Source organism: Caretta caretta, chromosome 1 (genome assembly GCF_965140235.1).
Source record: "Caretta caretta isolate rCarCar2 chromosome 1, rCarCar1.hap1, whole genome shotgun sequence".
In the NCBI taxonomy this organism is placed as follows: Eukaryota; Metazoa; Chordata; order Testudines; family Cheloniidae; genus Caretta; species Caretta caretta.
The window spans coordinates 199,347,754-199,373,271 of NC_134206.1; the positions used below are offsets into that span (position 1 = coordinate 199,347,754).

At 41.5% G+C, this 25,518-nt stretch overlaps 2 protein-coding genes across 5 annotated transcripts in view; one reads left to right on the forward strand and one right to left on the reverse strand.

Annotated features, from left to right (window-relative positions):
- Window positions 1–25,518, forward strand: part of LOC125620868 (uncharacterized) — a 41,622-nt gene that overhangs the window by 12,981 nt on the left and 3,123 nt on the right. Inside the window, exons 8-15 of one of the 2 annotated variants that reach the window (XM_075118599.1) lie at window positions 8,789–9,468; window positions 13,216–13,321; window positions 14,759–14,877; window positions 17,373–17,474; window positions 18,545–18,771; window positions 20,097–20,160; window positions 20,909–20,971; window positions 21,568–21,765. In XM_075118599.1, coding sequence (XP_074974700.1) covers window positions 8,789–9,468; window positions 13,216–13,321; window positions 14,759–14,877; window positions 17,373–17,474; window positions 18,545–18,771; window positions 20,097–20,160; window positions 20,909–20,971; window positions 21,568–21,765 — 1,559 coding nt within the window. Of the gene's footprint in view, window positions 1–8,788; window positions 9,469–13,215; window positions 13,322–14,758; window positions 14,878–17,372; window positions 17,475–18,544; window positions 18,772–20,096; window positions 20,161–20,908; window positions 20,972–21,567; window positions 22,813–25,518 lie in introns of those variants that run through there. The other variant, XM_075118597.1, reaches the window with a different exon arrangement.
- DCBLD2 (discoidin, CUB and LCCL domain containing 2) overlaps window positions 22,324–25,518 on the reverse strand; it is a 62,918-nt gene continuing 59,723 nt past the window's right edge. For all 3 annotated transcript variants that reach the window (XM_075118600.1, XM_048817053.2, XM_048817069.2), the window contains one exon: window positions 22,324–24,950. In XM_075118600.1, coding sequence (XP_074974701.1) covers window positions 24,523–24,950 — 428 coding nt within the window. In that variant the 3' untranslated portion in view covers window positions 22,324–24,522. The remainder of the gene's footprint in view (window positions 24,951–25,518) is intronic.

Consider the following 25,518-nt stretch of genomic DNA (forward strand, 5'->3'; position numbering starts at 1 on the left):
ACTCAATTAACTTTTATGTGGTGGGCCCCCTACCAGCCATTGGGGAAAACATGACTTGGGCCATAAAATGTCAACCAGCAGGGCTAGGCTACTATTCGTGGCCTCTTTAAACACAACCCAATTCCGTGCCCTACATATCTCAAGAATGCCAGCACATCCCCTTGCATGGCATGAGATATTGTTGCCAATTAATGTGCCATACATGGGCCTGGGGATGTTAGGCCCAGAACACACAAGGTCTTGCTGAACATTTTGCGTCGATATAAACACAACCACCCTACGAAGCAAAAACACAGAGATTATAATTAACCCTTGCATAAGGCACATGATTGTCACTGGCTGCAGGATCAGGTGTTGTATTTCAGTCTCCATGTTAGAATGCATTAAGTCATCCCACCAGTTATTGGCTCCTGCTGTTGTAATGTCTTTTCCCAATTTTGTGATAGTGTTCACATCCTCACCCATACTTAACCTGAGGATATGTGACGTCTTGCTTGTTTCTTAAGCAGTGCCCCATACAACCTCTGCAGACTTCAGCAAGGCTCTCCAATGCATTGATAGCGGAATCTCTAATTTTATATTATGAAACAAATCTCCCCCAACCAGGTTATATTTTGAGTGATAATGTGGGGCACAATTTGCCAATTTTCATTTCCCAATTTTATACTCTTTAATGACACTTTGCTGTATTGTGTGCCTTCTGAGACCTTTACACAATTTCTGTGCCTTTCCAAGGTGACACTTGACACATTATTAGTATTGACAGGTTTCAGAGTAGCAGCCGTGTTAGTCTGTATCCGCAAAAAGAAAAGGAGAACTTGTGGCACCTTAGAGACTAACAAATTTATTAGAGACAGACCTTTCCATTCCCTAAGTATGTAATATGGCTCGGGACCCAAAAGATGGGAGTGCTCACTCGTGTTCCCACACCCACCTTTTACCAATTGCAATTATCCTGGCTGATAAACCCACCCCTCTTGAATATCCTCTACACATACAGAGAAATCTGCATTACCAAGCCTTGCTGCCTTGTTCTTTACTGCCCATTTATTACCTTTCATAGGGTATATGAATGACTCATTATGTAAAATGCCATTATTAATGATTGGATAGGTATTTATGAGAGTTCCATTCAAGGGACTGAAGGCCAGCACAGTACATTGGGTCCATTCACAATTTAAAAGTGTAACCTTCCACCACCTGGGATCTATTCAGGAACTAACGTTCACTTTTACAGAATAGAAAGAATTCCATTCTACTGGCCAGTGTCCATGGAATAAGCTCCTAATTATACCTTGAACATCGCTTAACAAATGTAATTCAGCCATAGCAAATTGTCTGGCCCATGTCTCATTTAGCATAGCCTTTTCCCCAATTAGGATTGCAGATTAGATTAAGGAGAGCAATTTTTAAATGTTCCGTGAGGACTGTGCTGGTTTTTAGGAATTGCACCTGCCTTTGGCCCACCTCCCATAGATTGTCTCCTATATTCGTGGAATAACCTAATTTCCTTTGCAGATTTTCTATATTGCCTGCATTTAGTATTCCAACTCCCATACCTATTCTGCCTATCCAGTCGCCCCACACAGACCTTTTATTTCTTCAAAATACCGTCCTCATCCATAATTCATCCATTCTTGGAATTGTTTGTAGTGCATTTGAGCAATTTGGGTAGGTTTAAATAATACTTCTATTGCTAGGGCTTCAGGTAATCTGTACAACAGAAAGGATGCATTTGCAGTTCTTTGTTTGTGCCTTTCCCAATTTATCTCCCAACGACCACCCTTCCTATGTATGGGCCTGGCTTCCTTGCCCATCACCCATGGGGTATTATGATTGTCTGTACAGATATTATATCCTTTGCTGTACAATGTCACCTTACATTCATGGAGGCCTGTAGTCAACTTGTTTACTGAGAAAACTGAACATGTTTTGAATCGTTTCCTTAAAGATGCTGGCACCACCCAATAAATGGCATAATGCTCCAAAAGAATTCCACCCATAATTCTTGCTTGCAAAGGAAAGTGCTGCACAACCATTGCCAGGACTGCTTAAAACCCGATCTTGTAATGTTAAACTACAGCCAGCACTAGGAAGCATATGGATCTAGATATTTTTCTTACACAGAAAAAGGAAGGACACCTGCCAAAAGCTGAATGCAAGCTTCTAAATTTGTCTTGCCAGAGTTGATGACATCATAGATGCTTAAAGCAGTGCAGGCCATCTGGTTTTCTTGTCATCAACTGTTTACAGAGCAGGTAAATGATGGAGAAAATTATTGTAAATGAAATCTCATTTCATCTGAACATTTTGGGGATAATAAAATAATTGGAGGGATGAGTAATTGAGGCAGTTACTGATCAATGATTCACATCAAGTGACATAATCTAGGTTCCTATCAGAGGGAATTTTGGACTAATGAGGTTGAACTAAATAGGGTTTTTCTGTATTTTGTTTATGTATCTGTGTATATGTTTTCATGAATTTACTTGTAATTTTGAAGTCCATTACTAATTTGGATTCTGACATGTTTACCTGTTAAAGCAACGTAGTTCACCTTTAACACTACATCCAGAAAAAAAAAAATCCTACTATTATAAAAATCTTATTTCGAATTGAAATCTAACTTCTACATTAGAGTGCAGCATACAAGGGATTTATATTTTAATGTCAAAAACTCATGCACTACTTCTGTTTTATTGCCAGCTCCCATCAGGATTGAATTTCATTAATAGGAAATATATATTAACTGAAGCATGAATTACAGGACTTTTCAATAGCACTCGGTTTATAGTATTTGCCAAGTCCCTTTCAGGCTTTTTAGTTTCATTACTAATGCAGATATGTCCAACATCTGTCTGCCTTGGTTAGTTTTTCTCTGTTGCAAACACACACATTTGCTTAAATCATCTGGGCCAAAAATAAAAGAAGGATGGACTCTTGAATGATTGTGATCTACTACTACTATGATCTGTAGTAACTGAAAGAAATAATTATACACTGTAGCTATTTTATACAAGTAGCTCTGTAGCATGGAGATTGTTATTAGTAATACATATAGTGCCATAAATTGTAACGATGCATTGCAGTGCAAAACACATTTCTTGCCTCTGAAACATCAAAGTAAAACCATAGTGTTGCCAGCCTAGCATGAACTGTTTGAACTGCTCTGTTTTTAAACAGGATTTTCAAACAAGTTCCATTACTTGCAATTGGGGCATCAGTGGCATATTTCCTTTTGAGTCAATATTAAATCCCTACCTTGGCATAGTGTTAGAGACACAGTGCTGTTGGGACCAATTCTTGACCTCCACAGTCATTAAAAATCTCATGACACATTTTCAACACACAGACTAGCTGACTGCAGTGTCCTGGCCAAATTCAAATTTGGATAATTGTATTATGTCTGCCTAAATCCCCCATCAGTGTCAGCTGGATATGGTATTTGTCCTCACTCACTGTCAGCACTGGTTCTCCACTTGTGAGGTAACTCCCTTCTTTTCATGTGTCATTATATAATGCCTGCATCTGTAATTTTCACTCCATGCATCTGAAGAAGTGGCTTCTTACCCACAAAAGCTTATGCCCAAATAAATCTGTTAGTCTTTAAGGTGCCACCGGACTCCTTGTTGTTTTTGCTAAGATGTTGTGTAATGTTACTGTGTGTTGGGAAATAACTGTCCCATTTTACCTCAGAGGTGGCTGCCTTTGGTGGGTAAAGTGGTTCAGTCTGTAAAGGGTGTTGGGTATGAAAGATATTCTACAAATTTTAGTCATCATAACAATCTGGGTAATTATAACGTTAGATATTGATAGTTCCTTTCCTTCTTGACTCTACGCTTCTTGTCAACATGCCATTCTCCCTATGATTCTTTCACAATACACAGTCACTAGCGCGAGGATAGTACCAGGGATTCACATTGCTGTTACTTGAGAACTGCCATGAACTTTTAACCGAATCCCAAACACTTGATGTACTGATTAGAATAGTAGAGTTAACAAAGCAGTTTCTTCTTACATGGAGGAATCATCAACAGAACAAGTGTCTTTGGATAGTTTAGTTTGACAGATGGTTTCAATACAAGACTCTGATTTTTCACAGTAGCTTTTAATTGTTTTCAGTCTGAAAGCCGTAAAAGTCTAACAGATGCTGAAGACTTGATGGTTATACATTTTTATTCAGAGGTTTGATGGTTGAAATACTGTGTATAACAAAATGACAAATTTTCACCCAATTATGGTTTTTGTTTTTGTTTGTTTGTGTAGATAGGGAGGGCTATTCAGAAGAGTAACTGGCTGTACAGGCATTTTGAGGCTTATGAGGGGAACTCCCAGTTTTGCTTAGTTTGTTCCAGGTTTGCCTGTTAAGAATCCCTGTGTGAAAAGGGACACTGTCACTGAGGGGAAGAAAGTGGTCTTGAAGTAGTCATCTGTGGTTGATGAAGAAGCTCATTCTGCATACATGAGTGTTTAGGGCCTGAGGCAGGAATTTCATGGAGAGATGAGCTGTTTCTCCCCTCTTCTCTCAGTGGCAGATTAGGCTGGCTCCTAGCAGTTCTAGCTAGGGTAGGCTGGGAACATAAGACTATCATGGCAGACCTACTTGTAGTCTTCACTTCTGGTATCGACTTATAGGAAATAGGTGGTGAATGTAGTACTGAAACAATACCTCAACTTGGCCCTAGAAGACGCTGTGCTTCTGCAGGTGCCATCTTTCATGGGAAGTACAAATGGAAAATCTGAGTACTAGTCATGTGGTGTCTCAATAAAACTAGATTTGTATTTCCTACATTTTTCCCATCATCCGGATCCTTTGCCATCCTCCTGCACATTTGAGGAAAGTCGTGTGCCCTTTCTTTTTGTTTGGTCATCTTGTCTATGTAGACATTTATATTGTTGTACTCACTTTAGTATCTGAATTCTTTAACCAGCGTTTGGAAAGATTTCAGCTCTAAAAATCTGCTAATGATCCTGCAGAGCAAATCCTGCAGTGATTTTTTGACTCAGTTAATTTTTTATTCATCCTAAGGATAAGTACATGACACAAAAAATGAAGGGTAGACATATGCAGGTGCAGGGTATTGAAGGGTAGACATATGCTTAGGTGCCCTCTGTTTAGCCCTTATTAGCGCTTCAATGTTTTGCAGTCAGTGCTAGAAATGGTGTCACTACTGTTTTTTCAGAGGTTATGATTTGAAAATGGAGCATGACTGATCCGTCGGAGCTGACAAAGTATGGCACTTGTATGAGGTGGAATTGAAATAGTTTGTGCATTTTGTTAGCATGGTGTATCTTTTATTGGAATGAAGAGATTGTATTGACACTATAGATTATTAACCTGGGCCTGATTTGGCTCTCATTTACATTGGTGTAATTCATGTCACTTGCTTCAGATTTACACTGTTGTGAATTAGATCCAAACTGACTCCATTTCATCCCTTACAGTTTATCAGGATGTGAGTGTTCATGATTCTCCAGTTACAGTGACCGTCTCTGAAAATACAGGACAGAGAATTCTCTCCTCCCCTTCCTCAAGGGCCTGGACCGCACACACCGCCTAGAAGATGGTTTGTGTGACCCAGGGCCGGGGGGCGTTTACAAGGAGCCCCGTTGGAACAAGGGCCGCAGTAGCTTTCCCCTCCCTGCCCTGTCTGAGTCAGACGCCAGCAGCGCTCACGGCAGTGGAAACGCGCAAGCCCGGTGGGCGCGGGTGGCTGCTCGCCCCTGATTGGCTGGCGAGGTAGCCAGTCAAGGGGCCGGGAGCAGCAGGCCAATCGGCTGGCGCTGGTCGTTCCGCGCAATGAGAAGCGAGGAGCGGCGGTTCGAAAGAGCGGCGGGCGCTGCGGCAGGAGCGGTTACAAGGCCCGGGCCGCCTGCAGCGGGTAAGGTGCGGGGCGGTGGCCAGCCAGCCAGCCAACGCCGGGGGTGTCCCGCTCCCCCCGACACCCGGGCGGCGGCTCCGGCGCTGGGCCGCGGCGAAGCTGCCCGGGGCTCGTGACGCAGCCGTTTCCCCCGAGTTCCCTGAATTCGGATTAGGCGCCTCTGTGTAGACTCGCGCTGGGGTGGAACTGGTTCTGTCGGGTCACGGGGTGCTCGGGGGTGGGCTGGCTGCAGCAGCGGGGCGGGCCCTCGGGGCCTGGCAGTGACCACGGCCCCCCAGCGGCCCTGCCGGGAGGTTGGGTCCAGACCCCGCCCGCCGGGGTTCCAGAGCCTGAGGCCCGAGGGGCCGGGGCTGCGCGGGCGGGCGCGGCAGGGGCAGGCCCCGGGCGGGACACCCCGCTGCTGCAACCAGCAGAGTAGATGGGAGGCGCCGCTGGGGTGTGTAGCGAGCCCCGTAGGGGACTTGCTGTCCACACCGCTGTTTCCAGCCGTACTTGGTGCGCGGGGTGTGCTACACACCACTGCAAGCGTCGAGGTAACTAGGAAGAGGAAGGGACAGGGCCTTGCAGAGCCAGGAGCAGACCCCAGGTCTCCTGAGGCCCAGTCCTGTGCTCTAGCCCCCAGGCTGCATTGCCTCCTTTAATCTCACCTTTAGCTAAATGGGTGCAGCTCTGTGTAGGCAAGCCCCCCAGGTTTAACTAAATTAGTTCTAAGCCGGTGCTAAACTGGCTGAAGTTCACCTTTGTTGGGGGCTTGCAGTGGTTTAACAGGACTGATTTAAAATGAATTTTGTTAAACCAGTACAGTTTCTTTCCTATAAAGAAGGCCAAGGATGAGTTGGAGTTAGCACCAAACTAATATACGATTTACCCCTGTCATAAATATAAAGGGAAGGGTAAACCCCTTTAAAATCCCTCCTGGCCAGAGGAAAAATCCTCTTACCTGTAGAGGGTTAAGAAGCTAAAGGTAACCTTGCTGGCACCTGACCAAAATGACCAATGAGGAGACAAGATACTTTCAAAAGCTGGGAGGAGGGAGAGAAACAAAGGGTCTGGGTCTGTTGGTATGCTGCTTTTGTCGGGGATAGAACAGGAATGGAGTCTTAGAACTTTTAGTAAGTAATCTAGCTAGGTATGCGTTAGATTATGATTTCTTTAAATGGCTGAGAAAAGAATTGTGCTGAATAGAATAACTATTTCTGTCTGTGTGTCTTTTTTGTAACTTAAAGTTTTGCCTAGAGGGATTCTCTATGTTTTGAATCTAATTACCCTGTAAGGTACCTACCATCCTGATTTTACAGGGGTGATTCCTTTACTCTTATTTACTTCTGTTTCTATTAAGAAAACTTTCTTGTAAGAAAACTGAATGCTTTTTCATTGTTCTCAGATCCAAGGGTTTGGGTCTGTGGTCACCTATGCAAATTGGTGAGGATTTTTACCAAACCTTTCCCAAGAAGTGGGGTGCAAGGGTTGGGAGGATTTTGGGGGGAAAGACGTATCCAAACTACGTTTCCCAGTAAACCCAGTTAGAGTTTGGTGGTGGCAGTGGTTATTCCAAGGACAAAAGATAAAATTAATTTGTACCTTGGGGAAGTTTTAACCTAAGCTGGTAAAAGTAAGCTTAGGAGGTTTTCATGCAGGTCCCCACATCTGTACCCTAGAGTTCAGAGTGGGGGAGGAACCTTGACAACCCCAATTTCAAACTCAGCTGGTTCAAGCCTTGGCTTGCCCTTGTCTATTTTTTCAGGATCAGTACTGGAGCAGCTACAGTGATGGCTGCATCAGGACTATTCCTAAACAGACAAGGCCTGCAGACTTGTGGTGTCTCCACTAGTTAGTTTAGGTAATGGCTGTACTGTAAGAAACTTACACTGGAGGCTGTACCCCTTGTAGTCTCCTATTTCTGGGCCTCCCAACTTTCTGCATCTTTTCCCTTTGGCCTGAAACTCTCATTCACAGTTTAAGCCCAAAGATATTGGGTTTGATTTTTTTTTTTTTAACTTCCCTTTCATTTTGGAGGAGGCAGAAATTTTACAGAAGTGGGGGGAGACAGATACAAAATGTTTGGTTTTAATTTTTTTATTTTAACCCTCAAAGATGCACTCTGGAACTCAGAATTCAAACTTGTCCTGCAGAGTCCTCAGTGATTACAGCCTTTGACATGTCTGGAGTAAAATGTTGCATTGGTCATGGCAGTTGCCTGTTGTAATTCTTCGCAATGTTACTTGCTCTGGCAGAGAATCCAGGAAGTCTGCAGCTCGGATATTCTCAGGATCTTCCAAGTGCAATTCTACTTTGAAAATTGACTGTAAAAATGACATCATGAGGTTCCTTGTTTAACGACTCTGAGACTCAAGCTAAAATGCTCATTTTATGAGCAACATGTTGATTTTTCTAACTACAAGTCGTGCAAATTTATACTGGGGATTTAAAAGCAAAGACAGGTTCTTCCAGATTACCTCAGAGCCAAAATGTTCTTCAATCAGAATATTGGCAATTTTAAATTTAGTATCCGTGATCAAGGCCACAAATCTGTTGATCAGTGAGCCAGAAGACAATCCAGCTTTTCCACTGTTGTACTGGCTTTGCAGGGCTAACAACGCTATACACTTTAGTCAGTTAAGTAAATAGATTTGATTCTGAATACACAAGTAGAGCAGAACCGTTGAATAAGTAGGTGGCCTTTTTACAGTATCTTTGCTGAGTAGAACTGTACTTCAGATGGAGTTTTGTCTCAAATTATATGAAAATAATTATACTTTTACTTTTTTCTTTCTTGGGATATTATAAAGGAGACTTTTCAGTACTTTGTTATTAATCTTTTGTGTTATGAGGGTTAAAGAAAGTTAATTTTTTTTTCTTCACATTTTCCTTTGACTACATGTGACGTTTTTTGCGACTGAGAGAAGACATGGAGACAAGGAAATTAGATGGAAGTGTCTTTAAAACTGCCCTGAATAAAGATGAAGTTGAAAATATTCTCAGTGAAATTAGTAATCTTAAAATGACTGAGAGAGAGAATGGCAAATACCATAAAAAAAATGAAGTCAAATGTGAGAGCCTTTGTTCAGCTCCTCAGAACATTCTGAGTCTTGGTCTGCAAACTCCAAGAACTCCTGCGCCAGGGATCCTACAACTGTTGCCATCTCAATCATCTGATTTCGTGGGAGAAGAATATTACTCTTCAAAAAAAATGCCCAAATTAGGAGAATGGAGTATAACAACTTTTAAAGACAATATTATTCCCACAGGGAGACAACTTCCTCGTACCCCATTCTACACAAATCAACAAGGGAAATTGTTGCTAGAAGCTTTAAAGGACCATACAGTACTGAATGAGAGACATTCAACAGGTGTAGTTGGACCTAGTCATTCAGAATGTGATACACTTAAGTTTCAGATTGCTGATGTGTTGGAGAAACTGTTGAGGGAGGAGACTTCTGTAAAGACTCGTGCCTCAAATGCATGGGTTTACACTAGGAAAAAAGATTCCATTTGCCAGTGTACACAGCAGCCTGACGACAACCACGGCATCTCTGGCAATACAGCAAATGGCAAGGAGGTGGCACCATCTCTAGTTGAGGATGAGGTAGGATGTCTTCTTTCAGGTACTTTAGAGCTGCTATTGTGTCTTGTGCAAATAATGGTCTTATAAAATTATTTACCTGCAGTTTTAACTCTATCATAAACGTGCAACTTTGGGGGGTGGGGGGGTATGGGAATCCAGTAGTTCTGCAGACATTTGGGCATGTCTGTCGAAAACACTGTGAAACAGTTCCCTTTCCGGTGACCTATGAAGTTTGACTATGTAACACTGAAACCCTATCAGTAATCTTAGTCTTTGCAAATCAACTCTATCAGTGCCAGAGGTTAGTTGTTTTTTTTTGTCTATAAATAAAAACCTGGTGGGAGACGGTCAGATCAAGATTTTAGAATTAGTAGAAGCACATGGGGCCAGATTATCTAAAGATGCAGATAGGCACCTAGTGGGATTTTCAGAACCTTCTAAATGCATTAGTTGTCTAACTCCCACTAATTTGTTAAGCACTGTAACCTGCTTAAGAACTTTTGAAAATCCCACATAAAATACCTTTGAAAATCTGGTCCATAGTGACTAGAAACAATCTATCAATTGATTAACTTTGTTTAGTAAATCGGTTTTAAAAGCAAATGTGTAAGCAAGTAAGCTTAACACATATAAGGTAGTTTTATTTAATAAAACAATTTAAAAATGCGGTTTACTTGAATTTAACTGAATTTTAATTGAGTTCCAATTTCTAGTCCATAAGCAGCTTGACAGAAACCACTAGTAAAAAAAAAAAATCTACAAAAGAAACGCATTATTCACCATTTTTAACATTAAAAATTGTAAATCTGAATAAATGAATGCTGTGCTATATAATTGCTTAAATAAAATGTGTATAGATATAGACTGTCTTCCTGGTTAGCAAGAAGTGCCAAATTTAGAAAGCGAGCTATATCTAGTTGCAAATCAATATCTTTTAATGGTTACCATACAATGAGAATTAACTTTTTCTTCAAGAAAACGACTAAAAAGTACAAATGCACAACTAAATTAAAATTTGGTTATTTGAACCACTGTGATTTAAATCGATCCAGCCTGGTTATCAAGATCTTGAAAGACTGAGTCTGATGATTTCATTCTCTTGGTAGTGGTGGCTGTTTTGTTTTAGTACTTGTACCACCCAATCCCTGGTGGAAGTGCTTCTCTGCTGAGAGGTGGAACCACTATGCAGTACACATCTTTGGGACTTGTGAGATGGTTGAGAAGTTTTACTATTAATACTCAGTATTGTTGAATATCACTAAAATCCGTAGCACCCATACTTGAAAATAAGGTTATTCTGATTGTTGTTCCCCCTTTTTTACCCCAGCTCTAATATCCAGTATTTTCTAGAGCAGTTTATATTCTCTCAAACTCCTAGACTAAATGATTGGTGCTGTATACCATTTTAAAGGTGGGATTACATGATCTCAGATGGGATACACTGTGTTTACTGAGTTCAAGATTCTGAACACTAAAATCAGGTCAGACTTGAAGAGGGGCTGAGGAAAAGGCATAGTGGTATTTTGAATATTAAAATCATACTGTGCTATCTCACAAATTTAAAGGGACATTGGCAACTTGAAAACTGTGTCCAAAAAGATTGAACTACTAGAGTAATAAATGACACACTTAAAATTATTATTAATGAAAAATTAGCAACAGTGTTTTGTACATTTGACAGCACGTTGTATAGTTTCACTTTTCTTTTGTAGTCATTTTTAATCCCTTATTGAAAATATACTTAAACATAAATATGGAAGCAGAAAAACACCTTTTTAAAAAGTAAAAATCAAAATAATGATTTAAAAAAAATCTCAGCATATATCCTATGTTAGGAAATAGATTTTTTTTTTTTTTAAATTAGTTACTTTTTGAAAGCAGTCAGGTTGATAGTGTTCCTTTTATAAAAGCAAGACCTGGATTTTGACCAAGTTTAACTTTCAATTCCCTATTATTAGTGTGCTTATCAGAAAGTTTTAATCCAAAAGCAAGTTGGTTTCAGTAGGAAACTGGCATATTTGAATTCAAAGTCCTGAATGTTTGTAGTGATTGAAATAGAGTTGTAAATATCTCACAGTCTATTGTAACCAAGTATTACACTCTTAAGTTACAGGATTTACCCTTTTACATTTAGTACAAACTATACGGTTTAACAGGCTACTAACTGTAAGGTGACTGCTCGGATTTGTCACTCGCTCTCATAGACTTATAGCTAGGAGTAAGAAGAGACTTTAAAATAAAATACTTTAGATTGTGTTTGAAGTCCACACCACAGTTCTTCAGGAGTTTGTTGCATGTTTAGATTCTGAACCTGCATTCAGCTTGTGCAGGCAGATCTTTGTGCCCATGCGGAGGTATAATTACTTAAATAGGGCTTTTTGTGGGCAAATCCTTACATCTGCACAGTGCCCTGTTGAAATCAGTAGGGTTTAAGTATCTGCCTTCACGAATCCAGTTGCAGGACTGGGGCCTATAGTTGTTTAGAAAGTGTATGTTATTTTTATAAATGCCTCTAAAACTATTCGCAAAGCCCATGGTAACTTCCCAGATTGTCTTTAAATAGGAGCTCTGTCTTTTTTTAAAAACAAAAATTAAGAATGGTAAACCTCCTAAAGAAAGAATAATTCACTAAGAAAAAGTGATGTTTCCCAGGAACATACTACTAAGGCAGGGGTGGGCAAACTACATTCCGTGGGCTGCATCTGGCCTACTAGCCATTTTAATCCAGTCCTTGAGCTCCTGCTGGGGAGCAGGGTCTAGGCCTTGTTCTGCTCTGGTGCTCCAGAAGGGCAGCAGCATCAGGGGCTGCACCACATGGCTCCCGGAAGCAGGGGCTTCTGCTCTGCTCGCTTCCCTGCCCCAAGCACTGCCCCCTTTGGCCGGGGACCGCAGCCAATGGGAGCTGCAGGGGCGGTGCTTGCGGACGGGGCAACATGCAGAGCCACCTGGCTGTGCCTCCACGTAGGGGCTGGAGAAGAGATATGCCTCTGCTTCTGGGAGCCACTTGAGGTAAGCGCTGCCTGGAGTTTGCACCCCGAGCCTCTCCCCCTGCCCCAGCCCTGATCTCCCTCCAAACCTCTCGGTCCCAGCCTGGAGCACCCTCCTACATGCCATATTCCTCATCCCCATCCCAAACCCCACCCCAGAGTCTGCACCCCCAGCCGGAGCCCCCTCCCGCACCCTGAACTCATTACTGGCCCCACCACAAGCCTCTACCCCAACCCCAATCTTTTGAGCATTCATGGACTGCCATACAATTTCTATTCCCAGATGTGGCTTTGGGGCAAAAATTTGCCCACCCCTGTATTAAGGCATTTATAGCTATTATCTGCTTTCCACAGCCCATTTTGACTAATCTAAGGGCTTGTCTACACATCTGCAGCTGCATTGCTGTAGCACTTCAGTGAAGATAATACCTACGTCAGTGGGAGGGGTTCTCCTATTGGCATATGTAATCCACTTCCCAAGGAGGTAGTAGCTAGGTTGACAGGAGAATTCTCCCATCAACCTAGTGCTGTCACTTCCGGGGTAAGGTTGGTTTAACTGCATCGCTTAGGGGCATACCAACCTAATTTCTTAGTATAGACCAGGCCTTAGACAGGATGGAGCACTCAGTGTGATAAAACACGTGTATGTTGGATCCCTGTATATAAACCTGCTCCTGACTTCTATCAATCTGTTCAACAGCCATGCAAAGAAGCTTATATTCTTTATGTATTCTATGAATATTTTGTTTATGGTTTACATTTCTGGGTGTGCCCTTTACAGCAAGAATTACAAGAAAGAGTTGAACCTCTGGAAGATTCTCCAGTACCAAAGTGTTTCACTACTACTTCAGCAAACAGGAGAAGACTAAGTCAGATACCCGTTCAAGGCAAGTACTGGTTTTATTGTATGTATAGTTATTTCTGTTTAGACACACTTGTCCATTAGTTTGCTAATGCGTATGTTCCTAAATTGTATCACAATTCTCGTGCAAATTTAGGATGGATGTGAAGACCTCAGACTTCAGTAGTGCAATAACTTTCATTTAATTTTTAATAGTGCCTATTTTCATAGCTACAAGCTAACTTTAGACTGTTTTAAAACCCAGGTTACATATGCAACTCTGGGTGAATGAGAGCACTAAATCTGCCTTTCTTGTTACTGTCCTCGGGATACCTTGTTAGAACAAATACTAATACAAAAGAACTAGAAGAAACTCAAAACAAAAGTAAGCTAAATCAAATCAGTTGACCAAGCGCTGGACTAAGTAAATGACTTTCATTCTCCTTTGCCATTCAGAGGCCTTGTACCTGAATCTCTGTGGGAAAAGTGCTATCATGAAGTCCCCATTTTCTGATTTTAGCTTTTTTTTTTTTTTTTTTTTATGTAATGGACCACGCTTCTACAGAAGAGATGCCTTTCCTTCATAGTAGCTGTGTCTAGTGCTTCTTTAATAATGGTAGGCACCAGCTGTGCAGCGTCCCACCAAATTGAATGGGGATATGCGCAAACCCATGTATTTTCACATCTTTGTAACACTGTGTATAATAGAAGTTGGAGAATTGATAACAGGAATTCTATCTTCTCTTCTTTCCTCACCCCTTCTTGCCAGATTCTTCACAATATATTTCTCTTGCTGTCCAGCCTTGTTTAAAATGATTTACAGCTCTTCCAACACTTCCCAAGGAGACAAATCTGCAGCTTTAATAGATTTTGTTATTAGAAGCATTTTCCTGTTTGCAATCTATCTACCGATCCTTCATTCCATTTATCATACTAGAGCACATTAACTGTTAAACTTGAAGTTCTGCTTTCTCTCACTCTCAAAAAGTTATGACAGACTGAAAATATTTCTGATCTTGTGGCTTATTGGCCTAAAGCTCTTTAATGATTGTTCTTTGCAGCTTCTAAAAGAGGTGTCTGAGACTGGCAACATACTTTTTATTGTGATTTTAAAGATAGATTAGTGGGATATCTTCATTTAAAATTCCCTTTGCTCTGTTTTTCCGAGTGCCATCCTCTATTGCACCTGATAAGTGATTGGGAAGGAAGTCTTTGCTTTGAAATATTGTATTATGGACTACAAAGCAGACAGCTCCCTTCCTGTTTTTACCATGCTAATAAGTGACTTTTTGCTCACCTAATAATTGTCAGAGCACTTTAAGAGCTAAATCTTATACCTATTGAAGTTGATGCTACTAACTCCCATTCAAGACAGTGGCACCGGATCTGACCTAAGATTTGGGGCATATGCAGATACTTGGCAGTAGTGAGCCTCGATGTCAGCTTTTGGTTCCTTGAGAACTGTTTTTCTGTACGTGACTAGGGTTGAGTGAGATGAATATATCCATGATGATTAACAGAATAAAAGGCTACCAATGCACTAAAGAAGATATGGAATTTCTTCGACACATGAAAAACCAAGAACAAGCACAGAAGTTGAAGGTAAGATTGTCTGTCTGTATTTTAGCCTCCATCTTAAAATGTAAGGATCACAAGGATCTGTTTAGTTGTCATTTTTTTTTCCTAAATAAACTAGGGAGAGGGCACATGGAACTATTGGTCTCACTGTAATAGTGCACGTTTTTTAATCAGAAACCAGATTCTAAACCTTTAGTATCACTTTGTTGCCACAAAGTTGTGTTCTTCTCTGAGTGATTGCACATATGCATTCCGCTCTTGGTGTGTTCCCCTGCACAGTCACTGGGAATTTTTCCCTTAGGGTAGCTCAAGTGCCCTCTGCTGCCCCTGTAGTGTTTGTTTGGTCTCTATCCAGTAGCCAGTGGACAGGTAGCTCACAAGACCATGTGTCCTGGTACTAATTTTACTCCTGAGGGAATTCTGCACCACTGTGCAATGTAGAGTTTGTGCAAAATTTCATGTTTTCCTGCAGAATTGGGGCTGCTTGGCCAGCCTGGCGAGGATGGATCCTCTGCATGCTCTGGCTGACCGGCTTGATCCTTGTGGGCCTGGGAGACCTGGCTCTGGCAAAGGGTGAGGAAGGCCAGGGCCGCACCCTGTCCCCCATGGGACAGAGTGCACAGGTCAGAGCCTGTGCCTGGGCCCTGGGAGGAAGGGGGGGTATGTCTCGGAGCTGGGGGCCCCACACAGCCCTCTCCAGCACCCCCCAACTGGAATTGGGTTGTTAGAGGGATTTCATTAAGTCTCTACTCCTGGGGGGGAATCATTTTTGTTGTCTGCATTGTTGACATACTTGCTGACAGGCATTTGAAACAAATTACCGAAATAATTGAAACTGGTGTGATTATATTATGTTACTTTGACAAATAAAATTTGCAGAATTTTAAAATACTGTGCACAGAATTTTTAAAGTTTCGGCACATACTTCCCCTAGGAGTATGATTTGCCCCCTTTTTAGTAGTCTCAGAAAAGAGGTGAGAGATTAAATGGGCACCCTTTTATACCCCATGCTGATCCATGTGTCAGAAGTGAAGCAAATTAGCAGGGCAATTGGGGAAGCTTGTACTGCTGGTGCTCCATCTGTAATGGAGGTCTCCAGGGCAGTCAGTCTGGTGAGAGAATAAGTTTGGGAAAGAGCGAAAGCAGCTAACTGGTTCTAAACTGCTTGATCAATGTCTGCAGGGTTGAGGTTATGATAAGAGTATGAACCTACTGGCTTAGTATGGTCACAACTAGGGACAGTGTTTTCTGGAAATTGCTGCTGTTGCTGCGTTTTTTCCGAAATGACTCTTCATTTCTAGGATCGCTGATCAGAGGGTGCTAGGGCATGCAGGGTCACCGCTCCACCCCCTTCCAGATTTCTGCCTGGAGACACCTGGCTCATCCATAAGGCACAGGGAAGAGCCTGGGGTAGTTCTGACACATGGGTGGGGCATGCATGGTCATGTGCATACCCCCCCCCGATTTCTGCCTAGAGACACTTAACTCATCCCCAGGGCAGAGGCTGGGGGCTGGCTGCTGTTGAGCCTTGCTTTCAACTTCTCCCCTCCTCACACAGTCCTGGGCTTGACAAAACCGTCGCAGAGCTTCTTGACAGCGGGGCACCTGGCTCCCTCGCCAGGCTGCAGAGCAGACGGTGCTCACGCCTGTTCTTGGGAGCATCCACAGCACCTCTCCCCTGGCACATTGCTGGGAGGAGGGGTAGGAGCCAGCTCACAGCTGGCTCTAGGTTTTCAGTGCCCAGCATCTGTCCACCACCTCTCCTGCACAGCTGACTCCTGCTCCCTTCCCCCAGCACACAGCTGGCCTGGCTCCAGCCCTCTGTACCCAGTGTCTGTCTCCCACCTCCTCTGCATACAGCTGGCCTGGCTCTAGCGCTCAGTGCTCAGCATCTGTCCCCCACTTCCCCTGCACAGCTGGCTGTAGCCCTCAGTATTACAATACAAAACACTCTTTTTTGTATGAATATAATGCATATCAAAAATTTCCAAAATATACAGCTTTGAAAATCTGAAATTACTTGTTTTAATTGCTGGAGAACCCTGGCCCTGGTCATAACTCTGCTAAGAGCGTATTACACACAGTCACACAGACTAGTCCCTGTAACATTTTGGTTTAAATAATTTGGAGTACCTTGCCAACTAATTTCCTATTGAAATCCCTTGGGAACCTAATGGCCTGAAAAGCTGCAAGGCTGGAATAGATTTGGAAGGGTCCTATAGTGTTTGTACAGTAACACAAAAATAAAGCTTATAATTTACATATCTTAATAAAAACAGATACTGGCCATCCTAGGGTGAGATATGTTGATGAAGAATAGCTCTATAAATGTGTATAACAATATAAGCAAAGTCATGTGCAATACTGATTGGTGAGGAACCAGCTCCAATAGTTGCTCTATTTTTGCACGCTCCGCATTTTTAAAAAATAATTTTTCATGAGCTGGAAATGCTTCGTATTTTTATATAGTACTTAAAGAACCTGTGTGTGAGATACTAAGATGAAAACTTCTTTTACAGGCAAAATATTTACATCTACAAAAGGAACTAACCAGCATGATTCAGACAAAGGAGCTGCTGCTCGCACAGCGAGAGAAAGTGCAAAAAGAGATAGTACAAATGGTAACTGGCCCACAACGTATAAACTACAATGCAAGATTAATGCTGCCAATTTTTTTGTTTCCTTTCTTCACTTCAAGTAATAGTTTTTATATCGACTAGATAGGCCTTGTAGTTTAATGTTCTGTATTCCCAGAATATCTTCCTGTGTGTGCAGGGGGTGGGAGTTTCTTGTGGTACTAAACAGCAACCTATAGAAAATGAGCAACAGCACTGACAGCTCTCTGGAGAGCGTTATGATTCAGGGACCCTAGAAGGAGTTGTGGCTGCGAGTGCGGGTGGCTTAAAGGATACGAAGAATTCTTGTGTGGGTGTGCTGTGATCTTTGTATTTCATAAGTTATGTAGCATCATGTTGGATCAGAACTTAGATATGGGAAGTCTTCTAGAAATACCCAGATGATGCAGGAAGTAATGTTACTGATTCAGAAGTGGCACTCTTCTTCTGAATTGGTTGCTAGTGAACCAATGATAAAGCATGGTACTAGAGACCTTTATGCTGCTGGAGATGCTGCTTTTCAGATGAGACATTATAACAAAGACCTGACTGTTTGTGGTCATTAAAAATCTTCAGACTGTCTTTACACCAGTAGGAGTCTTAGCTTAGTGTCCTGAGCAAGTTCTAATTTTAGTAACTTTCCCTAAACAGTTAAGAAGTGCTGCTATTAAACTGGTGCAATGTTCCACTCCAGAGGTGGGCGAAGAGCTATACAGCCTTCGCCTACTTCACAAAAGTGGCATGAGGCTTTAGCTAATTAACATCTATAAAGCATTTTGTGTAAAAAATCCTGCTAATTATTTGTTCTTAATGTATCTTGGTAAATCGGGTAAGATTGTGTACAGTAACACAAAACATCTGTTTGAGTTTACCTACGCGGTTATGAAACAAGCCTACATAATGGCTTGGATTAGACCTATTAGTACCAGTTTTCCTGGAGTGTTTTACTCTACTAGTATTTTTTAACCAAGAATGTATATCTGTATTCTAACATGAAACCTGTTGACTTGTGCAATAACTTTCCATCTGATTTTTTTCGCTGTTAATGAAACACTGACTTTCTGCCTTCACTTCAGAAAACGTCTTATGATAGAACAGTCCAACTTGCAAGAGCCGTCCTGGGAAAGGAAATGGATCCTGCCGCTGTCGAAGCGTTACCGTCAAAAGCTGTGCTTGGGCAGCTGAACCCTGTGAAACTGCAGCATGTCCAACAGCAAGAGAGGGCTGAACTTCAGGCACTTACAAAAGAGCTAAAGATGTTAAAACATTCCATTGCCCAACTGCCTCAGAAACAGGGAATAAGGTAATTCTCTAAACCTGTTGGTTTCCTCTGAGGGGGGTGGAATCTTTTTAACTGCAACTTTGTGCTGTATAAACACAACATGACTAGAGTTGGACTGTGGCATAATGGTAGGCTGAAACTTAAGCCAAAACTCCCTCCCTCCCTCCTCCCCATTTGAGGACTGGGAAGCTTAACATAAGAACAGCCATAGTAGGTCAGACCAAAGGTCCATCTAGCCCAGTATCCTGTCTTCCGACAGTGGCCAATGCCAGGTGCCCCAGAGGGAATGAGCAGAACAGGTAATCCTCAAGTGATCCAATCCCTGTTGCCCATTCCCAGCTTCTGGCAAACAGGCTAGGGACACCATCCTGGCTGATAGCCATTGATGGACTTCTCCTCCATGAATATATCTAGTTCTTTTTTGAACCCTGTTATAGTCGTGGCCTTCACAAAATCCTCTGTCAGGGAGTTCCACAAACTGACTGCATTGTGTGAAGAAATAGTTCCTTTTGCATAATCTCCATATTGAATTGATGTCTGAATAGTCCTAACATCTTGTCCATTCAGCAGGGGGGAGGAGTTTAACAGCTATTAGTGTATGCTTTATACTGGAAGATAGGAAATGTCACAAGGCTGTATTTGTTTGTTTTTTTTAAAATGGTGTTTCTTTTTTGTCACAGATACAAAACGTTAAGGGCCAAATTGTAGGTGCAAGCAAGTTGCTGCATATAACTCCCATTGATTTCACTGTGCCTGTCTCAGAAGAGGTTGCCTAGTTGTTGAGCTCTTGGAATGCCTAATAACTGCATGCTCAGTTAATGTGCATATTCAAGCAGTGCTCCCAAGGCTCAGCACAGAGTTGAATGGCATTGCATTTACTTAGACTTTTGTCAGTAACTCAAATAACGAGTGTTTGGACTGATCTGAGTTCCATGCCCAGTGCTAATTGGAATTACACCTGCTATTTAAAAGTGAACATGATCCTTATGCATAACTCCTGTTGACAGTGGTGGCAAGCATGCAGGGTCTGGTTGAGTATACTGACTGTACTAAATGGCCTTTGAACCTTATCTAAGAAGCAGTTTGCCTGTTCTTATAGCTGCTGGTTAAGATACATTGATTTCGTTGTGGCTTAAAACCACTGATATTCTTGGATCAACCCAAAAAAAAACTAATTCACTTCTCTAAAGAGTTTAGCGTAAGCTCATGTTCATTTAAGAATTTGTATTGTACTAAATCATTCCCTTGTCCTCCTGCCTGTCAACACCAATTTATTTAGAAGGCTGTAATTCCATAAAGGGGTTCTGATAATCAGAAATCGGGAGCATAATGTGTTTGTCTTCCAGGCTGGAGAGAGAGTCTTGTAAACAACGGATACAGGAAGTGGAACGTAGAGTACAGCAAGCAGAAGTAAGTTCTGTTATCTTACTGTCCATAAGCCATCTTGGACAACCACTCCTCAAGTCCCTTGTCTTTCTAAAGAAATAAAATCTGGGATACAAGTCCAGTGTATGGAACGGTTTTGGGTGTTTGATGATGAGGGGGCAGTGGGAGACTGTACTTAGCGGTGGCATGATAGAAGGTGCAAGGATTGAAGACCTGTTTCTCCACTCACTATTCCAAAGCTTGCATGTTAAGACTACTGCCCTTCGTAAGGGATGATCGTAAAACTGCTTGGCAGAGGCTGTGCAAGTCCTTTTCACAGCTTTCAAGAATTTTCTAGTTTAAAAATAAATCTGATCCTATTTGGGTAGCTCAGATGAAGCTGCAGCCTTAACGTAGAAGAGAACTTTGAGGCTGACAAAGTTATGGATTGGTAGCATTTTTTCTTCTGCATGAAAAACCTTTATTACTCCTCTCTAGAGAGGAGTAAAATAGTGGTGCAGATCATTTGTGGCCTGGGACTACACTGTAAGCACTACTATTTGCTTTTCAGTGACTGCAGAAGGTACCAAGAAAACTGTGTGTGTACAGCATGGCTTTTCCATCCCTCTACAGGCAGTGGGGTGTGGATATTCCAATAACAGCTGGATGCTTCCTTTCAAAACTCATTTTGGTATTTAATCTGTAGAAATGCTGGTACATTTCTGCCCCACTCTGTCAATGGGATTATCCACCTACAGTGTACTTGAAAACTGTTATTTTTATTTTCTACTAGGAAGATGTGGAGAATCTGAAATGCAAAGTTGAAGCAGCACAGTCAAAACTAGCAGAAGTTCAGGTCAGTCACAGGCATAAGGGTGCAATGTTTTGGTGAAGGCGGGGTTGCGAAGTAATAAAGAACGTGCATAGCATGCCACAACCACTGGAAATCAAAGTCTGTTCTAATGGGTCGGTGGCCTACACTGCAAGGTGAATGCTATGCAAATACATCTTTTAGGGTGAACTCCACGTGCTCCGATACCAGTGTGGTGGATGCAGTAACTATAGTCTGAGCTTTTCTATTATTTTGCTGCACATGTGACCTGGCAGGCTATTCCCTTGGGACTTTTTCAGTGATCCTAGACCAGATGTATATTGATCAGCCTTTGCAGTACTAGCTAATATCCCCACCATAAGAGAATAGTGATGCAAAGTCATTGTTAACTTCGAGGATGATTGCTTTGGAGTGGCAGAAGGCTCTGGCTCCAGACTAGGTTGTAGGATTACTAATATTAGCATCCTGGACCAGTTGTCTCACTTAACTGTCAAATTACCTTGGTTACTAGTACTTAAGTATGAGTCATGTCTGCTCCCTGAGAGAAGGCTCTGAAATACCAAATGAGGCAAATATGAACAATATAGACTCTGCACATCTAATATGCATTCTCCTTTTAGGAACACCTGTGTAATACAAGAGCTGAAATAGAGAAGTGGCACATGTTGAAAGAGAAGACACCTGTTTCTCAGCCACTGGAGAATGCCCAAGATTCTGACAATGATTATCTTAAGAGAAGACTTAACAGAATCTTGCGAAGAACAGATATCTTTTTAGAAAGGGAAAAAATAATTGAAAGACTTAATCTTTCGCAATGAGTATGCCCTTGAGTTTTCTAAATTGTGTGAACAAATATGCTGCCAGAATTGTGTATGTGAAAGTTGATTTTTCAATCACCATGTAAATACAGGTTTGTTCTTTTCAAGTAAGGAAACTCTGACTCCTCCTCCTAGATCACTATGATTGGTTTGAGTAGCTTAAAGCCATTAGGAATTTTGCACACTGGAAGGAATCGCTTAAGGTCAGTGTTTATATACATAAAAGAATAATTAAAGTTATTTATTAGTTGCTATCTAATCTAAAATTAATTCCTAGCCTAAGAAAGCACTATAATAATCCTGGTGTCACAAGCCTTTCCCCTAAATTGTTTTAAAGCAGGATAAATGAAGTTAGTAGAAACACAGTTTGTCTTCATGGCCCCCTGGTCCCAGCCCTCTCTTGTATTAACTTTTTGGTGAATCTAGTTCTTCCATGATATGTTTAACATGTCCCAATAGCATCCTTGACTCCTACAAAGAATGGAGGAGCTGTAGACTCCATAGATTCTAGTTTTAGACTGTGTAGAACTCTTAAGGATACACATCCTATAGCAATCATTCCTGAACATGATACATATGTACAATTTATTCAAAATACATAATCTCACTATTTATACAATCTAAAGTCTAGCAATATATACAAATACAGTACAGGCTGAGGTAAGACAGTACATTCTGGGAGAATAGCCAGTTTCATACCAATGATTTTTTTGTATCCATTAATCTCTGTAGATGGGACTATGCATCTTACAGTACAGGCCATTAGCTCAAGTTTGGCTTAAAATAAACCTTTTATCTTGTAACACAGACATTTCATGCATAGAGAAAAAGTGTTTAAACTAAGCTTTGGTAAACCTGGAAAGAAAATTATATTTTGGCTTTTTGTTCTATAAACAAACTCTTACTGCACTGGAGGGATTTTGCTTCTAGATATTTTTCTACTGAAATTCTGACCTGCCTTAAGTGAATTAATTCAAAGCCACTCATTTATGTGCTATGGCTGGGGTACACATAGACCCTGCTTTCGTACTGCAGCTGGTTACTTTATGTGCATACATTGCCCTTAGGTAGCACAACAATTTTTTTTATCCAGAAGAGTAAGTTTGTCAGATACAGAGTCTCCAAATAAATACATTTAGGAAAATACCACAGACGGAATTTTAACACATTTATGTAATCCTTCCATTAAACAACAGCCTAGTAAGTGAAACTTTTAGCAGAAGGCTGAGACTTAAAATATTCACATTTAGAGACCAATCCTACAAAACTCTAGTCACATGAGTAAGCGTTTGCAGGATCAGGCCTTAAAACACAGTGTACGTAATTCCAAAATCACAAACGTGATTAGTACCAGGAGAAAAATAAGTTATGTATCACATTGTTGTAAAAACTAAATATCAAGGCAGAGTAAATTTGCAGCAAGAATGGGATTGGCACAGTCATCAAATTATATTTAGTTGTTACACAGGCCTTAGACAAACAACAAGGCTCATCTGAGTCATGTGTCAACAGAAAAGTCCATAAAACTGGGCATGCAAGTGCCATTTCACTTTCCTCATTTGTTTAGTGTTTTTTTTAAACAGCAACCAGAGAAGTTTTCATTTGGCAAGGTTAAACAAGGCTATGGTGCTTTGTAAGTAGACTACTCTCTTTCAGAAGACCATTTCTCTTAATATGCAATTCAGCACAGCTTTGTTTCAACTTTCCCTGCAGTATTTTTATTTTAGGATGAATCCAATGGGTTATATAGTGGCTTCTAAACGGTTGCACACTTTAAAACAAATCTCAATTAGTTTAAGACTCTGTTCATCTCTAGAATGAAGGGTGAAAATAACCATCAGTCTAGAGGACCAAATGCACCTACAATACCCTGAAATGTTTGTGCACAAGCTTTAAACCTGTCCCTTAAAAAGCTCTAGCAGTACTTGCCTACTCATTAAAACCAGTACAAGTGTTTAAAAAAAGTCACTCTTCTCTCAAAGAATGACCAAGTTGCCAGCCACATTGGGAACCTCAGAGGATTATTCAGTAGTCTCACTTAGGGATAAACTCTCAAGTAACTATTGTTAAGAACACTGATCATACTAGTCTGTTTGACTGTACAGAGAAATTATCCCTAGAAAAGATCAGGGGTGAGGTCCTGTGGCCAGACTAGGTGATCTTGATGGTCCCTTCTGACCTTAAAGTCCATGAGGCAAAGCTAACAGATGGTGGGGTTTTTTAAAGGAAGCTAAAAACAGTAGAAAAATTAACTCTGGAGTGGTGATCCTGCTTCCAATGAAGTCACTGGGAGTTTTGTCCTAGGGTTCAGTTACAGCAGTCCCAGAAACATTAAGCGTTTTTGAAGTTCTCTGGGGGGAAAGCTAGAATCTCTTACTGTTTCTGAAATTCACATGTACCTTCAGCAAGGTCTAAATTATTGGCGCTCAGGCTATAGAAATGTATCATTCCTCTCCATGCACCATGACAATCTTTCCGCTGACTATCAATCTCTGAAGTTCATCTTAGGGAGCTCCTCTATCTGATGTACAGTAGTAAACTGGGTGTCCATGATTTCTGAACAGCAAGTAAATCAGATGTATATACCCTCAAAGAAATGGCAGGATCGTTAGTTTCCTGGACCTCCGCTATCACATTTTTGTGCAACTCCATGTTACAACAACTTACAATACAAAAAAAATTCAATGGGATTCAAAACAGCCATTTTAAGAACTCACATTTGCTACCTCCTAGCTCATTCATGACTTACCTCAGTTCTCAACTTCCTGTGAAATGTGGCATGCTCTGTGGTACCTGATACACCAGTTCAACTGAGGAACCCGGTCCAGGCATCCCCTTTGGTGTATCATACAGTGCATGTGCAGATGATGAGCTATCTGTCTTAGCTAAGAGTTTATTGCAAGTTCCTACTGTGGGAGGGGCTTGGTTCGCTGTAGTCTTGAAAGTAGAAATAGAAGAGACACCAAGAGGTGCAGTGGGATGACCTGACATGTCCATGATTATTGGGGTTGCATATTCTGGTCCAGTGACAGGTAATGGTTCAGCATAAGCATGATAAACTTCTTGTACAGGTGAGTTGTAAGGATCCACATCAGCATAGCTTGCTTCTTTTCCTTCTTCTGGTTTAAAGGTTGATCTCTGATGAAGTGTGCCAACGATTCCCCCTACCAGTGGTTGAGCATACTCTGTGCAATGTCCCAAAAAAGAAAATTTTACAGATGGGAAAATATTTTACTCTAATATGGTGGCATTGTGTTAAAAAGAGAAACCCTCATAAGGGACATTAGAATTACCACACGGCATCAAGCCAATGGTCCATCTAGTCCAGTATCTTTTCTCTGCCAGTGCCAAATATTTCAGAGGAAGGTGCAAGAAACCCAGGAGTAGACCATTATTTGAGTCAATACCTATAATTAAGCTTGACAGACGCTTGGGCTGAAAATTTACCATGCTGCCTGTCTGCCCAGCAGATTGGAGTTTCAGTGAAAACTGTTTAGCTGTTTCCAATACCCAGATGACAAGGAGCCTCGGGGTGAGAGACTAAGATGGGAACATAGGCAGAAGGGTCTGTGCCCACTAGAGCACACTACAGAACCTGGAATTAAACCCAGGATTCCCAAATATCTACGTTCCTCTGATGTCAGCAAATAGCTGTGAAACCCACCTCACTCATTCTCCTCTAGGGCTGGTCCACAAAGAGGAGGGAACCTTCTACTGTTAACAGTCACTCTGTTTAGCAGAGGTCTGTGCTGT